The sequence below is a fragment of the Rhinolophus hipposideros genome, assembly GCF_964194185.1.
Source record: "Rhinolophus hipposideros genome assembly, chromosome: 19".
Classification (NCBI taxonomy): Eukaryota; Metazoa; Chordata; class Mammalia; order Chiroptera; family Rhinolophidae; genus Rhinolophus; species Rhinolophus hipposideros.
This window is the reverse complement of record NC_138065.1, coordinates 10,981,929-10,994,751: the sequence shown is the minus strand read 5'-3', so window position 1 is coordinate 10,994,751 and position 12,823 is coordinate 10,981,929. Positions and strand designations below refer to the sequence as shown.

General features: G+C 36.6%; 1 protein-coding gene across 3 annotated transcripts in view; it reads left to right on the top strand.

Moving 5' to 3' along the window:
- The window catches only part of MAGI3 (membrane associated guanylate kinase, WW and PDZ domain containing 3), a 195,675-nt gene that overhangs the window by 126,815 nt on the left and 56,037 nt on the right, over positions 1 to 12,823 (top strand). For all 3 annotated transcript variants that reach the window (XM_081026032.1, XM_081026031.1, XM_081026033.1), the window contains exons 4-5: positions 4,268 to 4,477; positions 9,887 to 10,061. In XM_081026032.1, the coding sequence (XP_080882158.1) occupies positions 4,268 to 4,477; positions 9,887 to 10,061 (385 nt within the window). The remainder of the gene's footprint in view (positions 1 to 4,267; positions 4,478 to 9,886; positions 10,062 to 12,823) is intronic.

The window sequence follows — 12,823 nt, the reverse complement described above, 5'->3', positions numbered from 1 at the left end:
ATTTTCGTATGTCTTTCTTCTACCCACTTGATTCTAGGAAGTACATATTTAAGATCAATTTCAATTTTCAAGTAATTCTATGTTAGATCCTTTTTTTTCTGCTTATCTAACACTCCTCACTGGCAAGCTCGTCCACTCCCATAGCACCCTATCCTGTTCCAGCATTGCTTTATTGTGCTATTATAATTGCCTTTTTCACGAGCTCCGTGAAGGCAGACAGCATGTCTTTGACATGGTGTTCAATAAATATCCCATCTCCATTTCAACATACCCGATGTATGTGCTTGTGTTCTATCTAAAAGAGTGATTCTTCATAATGTCTCCTTAGCTGCACCATGAGTTCAAAACAGTGCTGTCATCAGGTACTTCCTCCTTTTTCTCACCGTCCCCATCTCGTCATTTCTTCCTTTGTAGCAGGTTCCTTAATGCCTTTCTTCTCACTTCCATTATCTCCTGATAGGCCCATTGAACTGGCTCCTGTCTGGGCTACTGCAGTTGATCTCATTTGTTCCAGTTTCTTCCCTCTCTCCACTCTTTATTAAATTATTAAAATACATTTACTCATTCTACATTATTTATTGTCCTATTTTCACTTAGGAATGTTAATTTGCCTAACATTTTCTGATCCTCTTTCTAGTAGGTACAGTATATGATAGTCTGTACCCTATAGTAGTACCCTAACCCTAATCTCACTGCTCATTGCTACCATGCTAGTATTTCTCAAGCACAGCTCTGCTCATGTCTCTTTCCTCTTCAGAATCTTCAATGATTTCCTTCTGCCTGCTAAGTTTGTCTTAGCTCCCATAACTTACTCGCTCATTCATTTATTCATTCATTCATTTGATCCTTCTTTCAATCATTCAACAACCCATTTATTCAGTACCTACTACAGGCCAAGCGCTATCAGAGGAATTAGAAATCCTATGATGAACAATATGGAAATGATACTGCCTTAATAAATCCTGTATCATATTGGGGAAGACCGTCCAAACAAAATACCTATACATTGAGATGTTGTGAGGGATTTAAAGAAAATAGTAAGAATAGTAAGAATGTCTTATTCAGATAAGGTGGCCAGTGAAGACTTCTCAGAAGGAATGACAGCTACTTCTGCCAACCTGATGGTGGTAGAAGTGGCATCTCATTTGAATTTTAGTTTCTTTGATAGTCAGAGAGTTTGAACACCTTTTTATTTGCTTGTTAGTTTGCTTGGATTTCTGCAAATTGTCTATTCATTTGCTTTCTCTCTCTTTTTTTTTTATTTAAAAATGGGATCTCAATCCCTTTTCAGTTTGCAGACATTCTTTGGATAGATAGATATTTATCTAGATAGTAATCCCTTATGGGAAATAGATATTTTCTCCCATTCTGTCACCTAATAACCTTGTCCTGTGTTTCTTCACTAAACAGAAATCCTTAATTTTTGTCTGATTTATCACCGTTTTCCTTATGATTTGGGCTTTGGAAGTTTTGTTTAAGAAATCCTTCTCTGCCTTTAGTAGATCACAAAGATATTCTCCTACATTTTCTTCTGTTAAGTATAAGAACGTGACATATGACAAAGTGGCATATTACATACGATTACTTATTGGGTGTTCAAAGGAAATGCAAATTGAAATAACAATCATACACCATTTCACATCCATCAGACGGACAGAAATTTTTAAAGTCTGATAACTGTGGGAAATGGTAACTCCCATGCACAGCTGGCAAGAGTATAAAATGATACAATCAATCCCTTCGGAGAGCCTCTTGGCAGTAGCTAGTAAATTTGAAGATGCACGCAACTGTGACCCAACAGTTCCCTGTCTAGATACCTAGTCTAGAGAAACCCTCGTCTATGTGTATATGTAGACATGTACCAAAAGAGTCATTAAAGCATTAGACAGCAGTTAAATGATTTGAATCTACATGTATCAACAGTAATAAGTTTTAGAAATATAATTGTATAAGAAGAAAGTTGCAAAAGGGTACATATAGTATATTGTTTAGAAGAAAGATGTCAAAAGTTACAAAAACACTCATTGAAGCTTTTATGAGCAATAGTATTGATACGTTATGTATGCATATATGTGTCCTAGATATACACAATATGCAGAGAGGGAAATGACACGTGCTAACCTCAGGATAACTCAAGGAGAGAGTGGGAAGGACAGAGACAGGAATTTAGGGCTTTAATAGTCTATGTGACCATAAATGTATGTCCTTAAAGAAGAAGAAAAGGGAGACCGGAAGAAATCTGGCAAAAGTTAGTATCTGGAGAATGTGTAAATAGATAGATAGGTAGATAGGTAAGGGTATTTCTAATACTATTCCAATACTATTGTCTGTGATTTTATATATATTTACAATATTTAATAGTTGATAGTTCTATTATAAAAATGAAAAAAGCCTTCAGAAAGAAAACAGAGAAAGGAAAGCTCGAAAGTAGCTTCAAAAAGATAAACAACTTCCTGTTCATCACTATAGTCAGGGTTCACAAACCTTGTAATTTTATACCTTGCAATCTTGATATTTATCAACAACTCAAGAAAAATAGATCTAATTTGCTTATAAGCAGTGCTTGTTATTAAAACCAATATTTTTTTTTTAAATAAGGAAACTGCCAGAATTAGTGAAGTCCTAAAATCTTACTAATGATTATGGATAACAATCACAAAATCCTGATTTTTTTTTCTAATTTTCACCCTAGAAAAAAGTTACACTTCCTAGAGTTAGATAAAAATTACTAAGAATGCACACTAAAATGTGTTTCTAGTGAAACTAACATCCTTAGAAAAAGTGGATTTTTTATTTTCATTGTAGTACATCCAAATTCCTTGATAGTGGGATTATCAGACATAATGCAGGAAAAAATGAGATCTTAGAGCATCCTTTTCCTAAACCAAACCTCAGTTTGGAGCATTTCTGTGCCCACTGCCCCAGAGAAGTGTGAACTGGTTTTTCATTGGTTCCTCGCTTTCCTTACGGGCCAGAAAGTTTGCTTAGTCTGTTTTAATATGAATATTTGCGTCCATCTCCATGACAGGAGTAACTCCATTTGAAACATGGATTTGAAAGAAAGGGGATAGTTGAGTGACAGAGAGGGTAAGATGTAGTTGAAAAGCTTTTTAGTTTAATTTCATTGCTTTGGCTTGAGTATTAAAAGGACAGTACCACCTAAAGTCAAATTTCCAAAGAGCTCATCTTAACGTTTTTCCCTCTCAAAGTATGCATGGCTTAAGGTAAACTGTTATTTGTAGCTTTGCCTCAGTGTTATGGTGAACAACCGATGTGTTTTTTTTTCATCTCAGAAAAATAATCCATTATATACCCAATTAATTTATCTTATATGAATGAGCATCTTAATTACCTCCCTAGAAGATGTAATTTAAAAAAAACAATAATAAAAGAAGATCATGCGTATTTTATTCCCTAACCATGTTTATTTTTCTATAACATTAGCATAGTGATTGATGGAAAGTCAAAACTGGGAGGAGTCACAAACTAATGAAATAGCTAGACCTACTGAGCGCTTTCCTATTGTATTTGGCTGCCTAACGAGAGCTACATTACAAATTGAGAAGATACTCAATTATCATTCTATTCTGGAACATTTATTTTTACTGAAAAAATTACTGATACTCAAGACTTAACATGTCAAAGTATTTTTTACTTTCCTAAGAGTAAACCCATATTGAATTATGTTGATCACGTCTATTTTTTCAACAAATTGTCAGATAAGATAATATAATTAGAACGCTCAGGAAGACTTTTAAAAATCACTTTTACATAAACAGCCTACATTTCAACATGGACTGGTTAATTCTTAGCTTCATCCTTCGCTCCCATATTTCCTCATTTTACCAAAATAGTTCATTGTGTTACATATCAGAATAAAATTATTTTAGTTTTCTCCTTCACTCCCACTTTTTATGCCAATTAGTCTTACACGAGAGCATTAATACATTTAAATTCACAAATTAGGCTCTACTTCAGAACCCATGCAAAGCAAGCCCTGTTGGAATAAATAACGTGTGTGTGTGTGTGTGTGTGTGTGTGTGTGTGTGTGTGTGTGTGTGTGAAGGGTACTTGAAAAATTAATTTTTTTTCCTCTTTCTACCTCCTCCTCTCCCAATATGTGTTTTGCCTTCCTTTTGGCCAATGGTGGGGATTTAAACTTTAGCAGAAGATAACGGGCAGAGACAGACATACACTAGGTCATGTTGTTCTGACTCTCTCAATCCAACATTAGTACTTCCAGCTGCTGCTATTTTTTTCTCTTCAGGAAATTTCTACGGAACGCCCAAGCCTCCAGCAGAACCCAGCCCGTTCCAGCCTGACCCCGTTGATCAGGTCCTCTTTGACCATGAGTTTGACACAGAATCCCAAAGGAAACGAACTACATCTGTCAGCAAGATGGAGAGAATGGACAGCTCTCTTCCTGAAGAAGAAGATGATGAGGACAAAGAAGCCATAAATGGCACTGGAAATGCAGGTTTGTACACAGATGAACAGCTCGTCTTCCTGGTACACTTTCACATGACACCCAATTGGAAGAAGTAAGAATTTTCACCAAGCATATATAGAGCAAGTGATGGGATTCCAGTGTTTTCTTTTTTTTTTGTAAAGGTTTTATGTGGAACAGTGTATTGCGATCAATCATCTTGTAAGCTGAAATGAGTTGCCCCAAGGGGCAATTTTGATAAATCAATAATAAGCTATCATTGGTAATAACATAGATGCCATTATTCTACTGTGTAAAAGATTTGAGGTTCATTTCTGACACTGCAATTTTACTCACCTAAGTCCTACTTTACAGGATGTGAACAAAATGTAGATGTGTTAAGATATAACCTTCTATCAAAACCAAGTACAGGGGTTTGGTAATATGCTAGTAAATATCATCTGAAAGGTCTGTTAGCCATACTTTGAGTTTAAATCCAGAATCGACTCGAAGAAATTTCTGAACGTGAGTCAGATTTTTCATTAAATGCAAAACCAACAGAAATTTAGTGGTGGAGAATCTTCTCCTTTTGAATACCCCTAAATAATGTAATTGCTTGGGGGATCCTAACTGTGAGTATGAGTAGGAAACCACAGAATCCCAGCAGAACTTATTTCATGCTATTTATTATAGTAATTCCACTCAAAACACTACAATATAAGCTTCGGAAGGCTCAGAAGTTTTACTTTGTTTTGTTCATTGTTGTCTTACTTGCACCATAAACAGTGCTTGGCACATAGTTAGAACTGAAAGAATATTTTATTGATACACAGTAAATGAATGAAATTGGTCACATCCCCATGTTTGCAGAATCCATTACCATCTCATTTTCCCAAAGCATCCTGATGTTTTTCTTCATGAGTTATTAAAGTTTGCTGTACATATTGTATTTATTGTTTTAATACATTCATTGGTTGTGTCCCCCTCCAGAGTGTGGGTCGTATCATAGTCCTAATGCCGTGTTTCCCCGAAAAAGAGACCTAACTGGAAAATAAGCCCTAGCATGATTTTTCAGGAGGACATCCCCTGGACATAAGCCCTAATGCGTCTTTTGCAGCAAAAATTTATATAAGACCCGGTTTTATTTTCGAGGAAACACGGTGTCTCACATAGTTATACTACATAATATGTTTGATATTTAATGAATTGACCCCAGTATATTTAGGTGAAAACAGGCCTGAAAAGGTTCAGGTGAATTCACACCTAATTTTTTAGAGGTTGTTAAGGGAAATCATGTGGAACAGCCTTTTGATGTCGACGTCAGTTTTGCTCTCCCACAAAATCAAGTCTGTTAATATTTTTAAATGTTTAGAGACCATGGGATTAGAGACCATGAATCTGCCCCAATGTGGGAATTTTTATGTTCTTCATTTGAGGGAAAAGAGCATGTGGGGTTTTTTGGTTTTGTTTGTTTTGTTTTTCACTCCTGAGGCAGAGCCTTCAGTGACCACTGCAATTCCCTTAGAGGTCAACCTATCTGTATCCCTGTAGTTCATGCTTGTCTTGTAAGCTAGTTGTTAAACCAGATGTTATATCCTCTTTGATGTTAATATTTAAAGGGAGTGTATTCCAGAGTGTGTGGGAGGCAGTTTGTATACTAGCCCTTCTGCATAGACACCACAGGACACTTCCATTGGAAGATGTATTTCTTTTCAAGAGAAAATAGAATATTTTAATGAAAAATAATAAAAAACATGACTAAAAGCCAGTGATCTTGTCTGAATAAGTACAACCCATAGTTAATTTATTCAAAGCTGGGGGACTGTGCTTTGTGTATTGCTTTTGGGAACTAGAATCTCTGCCTTGACAATGAGAAAATTGTTGGGGATGGAAATGGAGAGAGGACAGGTAGAGGTTTATTTGTATATATCAATATGTGTATTATTTTAGATCTTGCTGAAGAATTAACGTAAGAATGCTAAGATGCCCACATAAGGTGACATATGTTACGTAATAATGCTGCAATTTTTCCCAAAAGGTGGTATTGTATAAACTATATTTTTAAGTCACTGGCTATTAAGCAAATTCTTTTATGCAGTTACTTGGAACTATATTCGGAAAGTATTAATGCTCATATAGTTGCTTTTGCTTTTCTCCAACATCTATATCTAACAAGAATATAACTCCCTTCCAGATTGACTTATACATTGGGTGCCTTTTAATTCCTATCACGTCTTCTGCATATAGACTAAATCGTGTGTGTCAGTCAAATTATTTATTCAGTAGCTATTTATCATATACCTGCTAAGCTGCTAAGCGCTGGGCACTGTTCTAAAAGCTGGGAATAAAGCAGTGAACAAAACCCCTGTCTTCATGTACCTTAGCTTCTGATGGGAGAGACAGAATTATCCCACACAAATGAATAACATAGAGTACGTTAGAGGATACTGAAGAGGAAAACAAAGCAGAGGAGGAGAAGGATGAAAAGTGGTGGTGGCCACAGTTTGCAATTTTTATATAGAGTGGCAGAGAAGAGGACTTTGAAAGAAGTGAGGGAGTAAGCTCAAATTGTTTGGAACAGCATTCCAGCCAGAGGGAATGGTAAGTACAAATGCACTGAGGTGGGGGCATGTCAGAAATATTCAGACAACAGCAAGGAGACTAGTGCGGTTGGATACAATATGGACAATACCTTATATGGAATTGGAGCAGAATGATGGAATGGAATGGAGTGGAATAGAATGAAAACCAATGAGGTCAGATAATGATTGAGGTGGTGGTAGTGGAAATGCATATTATTAATTGGGTCTTTTAGAAAAGAATTTTGCTTTTTATTCTGAGATGAGAAACCATTAGAGGGTTTTGAGTAGGGGAGTAACTTGATAGAACAGGTTTTAACTGGCTTATTCTGGCTACTATATTGAGAATAAGCAGTAGGAGGGCATGGACATAAATGGGGATACTAGTTAAGAGGTTATTGCAATAATTTAAGTAAGAAACGGTGGTTTGGACCCTGTGAAAGCGTGAGAGGTAAAGAGGGGCCTGAGCCAGTAACATTTGCTGACAGACTGGGTATGAGGTATGAGAGAGCAGAATCAAAGAGCACTCCAGGTGATTTAACTGGAAGAATGGAGTTGCATTTATTGAGATGAGAAAGATTTTAAGAGGAGTCAGTTTGAGTTGGGAAAGGGCAGTAGGAGCCCAAGTTGGGATATTGAAGTTTGAGATGTCCATTAGACTTCTAAATGGAAAGGCCATGTTTTGAAGCTAGACTTAGAAGTGTACGTTCTGGTCTGAAAATACATGTTTGGACATCATCAGCATATAGCTTGTACAGCAGTGACACTGAATGAGAGATCACCAAGAGAGTGAGTGTAGAAAGAGAAAAGAAAAGGGACAAGGATGGAACCCTGAGAAGGCAGCCTAACATATGGAGATCAGGGAGCCTGGGTAAAGCCAGTGAGACACAAGGAGCAACAGCATTAGGGTGCAGTGGCCTGGCAGCCAGGGGACGAGAGGGATCAACCATGTCAGATGAAACTGACAGCTCAAAGCAGGTGGGCACTAGAAGGGATCCTTGCAGTTAGCTACGTGGAGGTGATTGGTGACCTTAATAAGGACAGATTTATTGATGAGCGATCCGAAACCTTGTTGGAGTGAGTTCCAGAGATACATGGAATACGGAAGTGGAGATAGCAAGTGCAAACTCTTGCAAGGAGGTTTGGTGTAAAAAGGAGAGAAATGGGGCGGTGGTTAGAGGGGAGAGAGAATTGTGTATTTTGAAAGAATGAAGACACGGCTTGTGTTTATGTGGATGAATATGCTCTTTTAGGTTAGGGAAGCTTGGTGATGCAAGAGAGAGTGAGAATTGCTGTAGGCAAGAGGCGATGGGATGTAATTTATAATTGGGGAGGTGGCCTTCATCTGGAAGCACTGGCAGTTCTTCTACAACAGAAGATGGAGTAAGTGGGCACAGCTGCTGTGTAGATGTGATGATGGGATTCCGTGGAAGTTCCCTTCTGCTTGCTTCTGTTTTCCCAGTGAAATAGGAAACAAGGACATCAAATGAGATTAGGAATAAGGGAGAAGTAATAGAAGATTGAAAGTGAAGGAAAGTATGAAATAGTGACCTAGGGGAGTGTCAGAGTGAGGGGACTAAAGAAATGTCCTGTGATTGTCATCCATCAGTGAGGGCCCCCTGGAGGTTAGTGATCAGTTAGTGTTGTCCGTGTTCAGCTGCATGTGCTGGTGTAGAATAGCTGGGGAGTACGATGAAAGCAGAATTATGGTTCAGCCAGGCAAGTATGATGAAGTAAGGTTGCGACAAAGGGATCGGGAGAACTTTCACGGGAGTCATTATAGCGGTTGGTCATGGAATTGATGTTGGGTGAGTAGGGCAATGAGGACATGGCTAGGACATGGCTGGGGTGAGGAACAGCAGTAGGATTCACGGATTATGGAGCTTCGTCGGATAAGAGATGGCGGGAGTGGAAATACTCTAAGGAATGCTATGTAATGATATCTGAGGCCGCTTGTGAGGTTCTCTGATTCTGAGGCATTGACTACAGTTTGGAGTTATTGCAGTTGTTTGTCTTTTAAATTCTACAAACAAGTTTTAAGTGCATGAATTGTGAACTCCCTAGGCAGTGTCTGAATTTTAGTATTCTTACCTGCATGGTGGACTTTGGGACTCTAAGAGGATTTTAACGTCGCCAACAGAGAATTATATTTAACAATAGGAAGTCTACTGAATGTAATTTTTAAAAATCAGTGTTATTTTAAAGGCCTGTGTTAAATGTGTATGAGGCAGCTGGGTACAGCAGACCAAGTAGACCACTTACATTTGTACCTGGGCTTTGCTATCTCTGAGCTGTGTAACCTTGACTAAATTAACTTAATCTCACTGTGCCTTAGTTTCCTCATCTATAAAATGGGAATAGTAATAATATGTACTAACAAGGCTGCTGTGAGGATTATGAGTGTATGTATGTACATATATGTATAATATATATTATGTATATAACGTATAATAAATATGTATATGATATATAATATACATATTGTATACATGTTATATATACATGTTATATGTATTATATACGTTGTATGTAATATATATATCTTAAAATAGAGTCTGGCACATGAAAAACTGTGTAAGTGCTGCTATGGCTGTCGTTAATATTCTATTGATATATACTCAGCGTACACTGAATTGATGCCAGTGTTGTTTTTGTTTCTTTCCCAGACTAGCATCAGAGAGGCTGTATTGGGTTAATGTCACTTAACAAATGAAAAAAAAAATCTAATATGTTTATTCGTTTTCTCAAAAATTACAGCAGAATGTGGACACAAGAGATGAGGAAATTTGCAGTCAATATTTGGCATTTTGTTAGATACGAAGAGGGCTGTTGGAAGAGAATGTAAGTTTATCTACTTTTCATACTGTTTTGTTTTGAATAGACAACAGAGAGAGGCATTCTGAGTTATCTGATTGGATGAAGACCATCCCAAGTTACAACCAAACAAATAGTTCCATGGACTTCAGAAATTATATGATGAGAGATGAGAATCTGGAACCTCTGCCCAAAAACTGGGAAATGGCCTACACTGACACAGGAATGATCTACTTCATTGAGTAAGCAAATGTCTGTACCTGTTCTACCGTGCCCTGTCACTGTGAGGCTTGTCTTGCAGCGTTTGTTTTATTTGTGTTTTACCTCTTTTCTCAAGGCTTCCATTTCCTTTTTCTTTCTTTAAAAATGTTTTTCATACACATTGTTCCCAATTCTTAATCTGACTTTTTCTTTGGATGGTATTTCATTTTTTTTGGACTTACATAAAGGAATAGTGTATTTGACCTCTGGTTTTATTAAAACAAGAAGATTAAAAACAGATTTATCACTGATAATGAAAAATGTAAGGAATAAGGAGAGTTTTTTGTTGTTGTTGTTAAACATTTGGGCACATTGTCCAACTTAATGAGCATTTCAAGAATCATCATCATTTGGTGGGGTATATTTCTTACCTGAACTAAATAGTTTCAGTCATAGAATTTGGGTTTGATACATTCAGGCAATAAATATAGTTAAATAATATAGAAGGAAAATGTCACTGATCCTTAGAGTAACTGATGTAATCTAAACTCATAAAAACAATATATTTTATAGAGAAACACTACTAATATAAATATATTTACAGAGATATAGAATACCACAGATAGTCCATCAACCTGAGAATAGCTTGCATCTGAGAATAATATATATAATGTATTAGAAGTTTCATTATGCAGTATTTTTATATTCTCATGCAGCTGTAATTCTCATTCTTAAATGCATTTGCCCAGAAGTAGAATATGAATGTAGTGAAGTTACAGAATATAATAATTAAAATATTGAGGGCTGAGCATATACTCAGAAATGAATTAGGGGTGCGAGATGTGAATGTGTTTCCTCAACTGGTCCCAAATTCCACATCCTTTCCATAGAGCAAGAATCTTGTTGTACCAAGTGGTATTCTAGTATTTAAAAGACATCGATTTTGTATGCATAGTGTTCTTGTTTTTTACCATACGTGGTGAATTGATAATGTTATACATTTATATAAACGTTAATCACCAGGATTATACACAACAGACAAAACCAGGTATATTCTTCTCGATGGACAAGTTAAGACGTTTTTCAAGGGTAATTTAGACTTTTGACTTCCATGCTGATTTTAGGACTAAGCCCCCAAGTAAGATGTAGAGTCACTCAAAGTGGTTAGAATATCTTTAGAAGCAGATTATGAGACATTGAATCTGACAGTACCTCACCCTGCAAGCAGGGATACATTAGTAAATTTTGGGGGTGGGGAATTTATACAAGAAATGTCTTTATAGGTGAACAATTTTAAAGTGGATTAAAGGCCTAAATGTAAGATCTGAAACTATAAAACTCCTAGGGAAAAAAAAGGGGGAAAACTTCATGATATTGAATTTAGCGATGCTTTCTTGGGTATGACACAAAAAGCACAGGCAACAAAAGCAAACATAGAGAAATGGGACTACGTCAACCTTAAAAACATGTGCAAAGGGAAACAATCAGCAGTGAAAAAGCAACCTGCAGAACAGGAGAAAACATTTGCAAACCATAACCTTATAAGGGATTAATATCCGAATATAGTTGAATATTATTTGCTGCTAAATAAAACTCTCTTGTTTGCTATAGCTAATTTGTTTGCTCTGTGTTACTGCTGCTGTAAGAAAAAAAAATTACTATTGTTTATAGTCTTGAGCCATTATGGTTTTGATATAGCCCCTATGGACATTTCTTTACCTTGGGAAATACTGGGTAAAATCCTAGTGGATTGCCTATATCTGCTAATTAAGCAGTAAAAATTTTGGATCATTGAAACCAAAGTTAAGCTTTTCTAAAGTAATTCTGAATTTGGTTTAATAAGATATGTCCATGATTTTTCCCCCCTAATATGTCACTAGGCCTCTTTTGAGTCCTAATTCTTTTCATTTTGCTATCAGTATTTAACTGGTTTTAGTTTGGGGGAATCATCTCTGACAGAATGGGTAACACAGACTTTCTAAAAACAATCTCAATTTCTCCTACTTGGATTTCAGCCATAATTTAACTAGCATCGTACCTGGCAATGTGTGAAAAGGGGCTACATAGCTAGCTCTGGCAGTAGCTCAGGAATTAGTAAAGGTATAGAAGATAGGATTAATTCCCCGAAACCATATAGACTTCATTTCCCAACAGTGGTCATTGTAGAGATTAGTGAGTTAATCTCATATTCAAGACACCAAGAAAGACAATTTGTTCACATTGTTACCACACTACTTTGATAATAACTTCAATTTACATTTTGTTGCTTCCATGAGTTTTTCTTTCTTTACTGTCCTCTTATTTCAGATACTTAAGCTATAACACTCTACCAAGCAGTGTGATAGTTTTGTTTCAGCAATAGTATCTACTGCATGGTGGTGACCTGGTCTGAAATTGATTGTGACCTCTAATGAAATGAAACGGACACTGCTCTTTGAAAGCGTCTGTGGCCTACTTCATAAAAAGGGGTGTGGGGGTATCTTTTTGTTCTGCCTTTTTTTTTCATTAAATATGTGGTCCATACCAACAAAAACTTAGTTTCATAGCGTTGAGTTTAATTATCCCCAATATTTTTACTTGAATGTTGCAGAAACACTTCATAACTTTTTAGTTAACTCTACATTATTTTATTTTAAAGAACCCCTGTGAGTCCAGAGTCTCCATCTGATTGTTCATTCCTCTCTGTGTGCCCAGCCCCCCAGTACACTGCACACACCACAGAGACTCAAGAAATACAGTGCTTTTTGAAGGGAAGGAGGAAGGAATTCAGTCAGCCAACCAGCAAGGTTTTCAATGCAGTGTT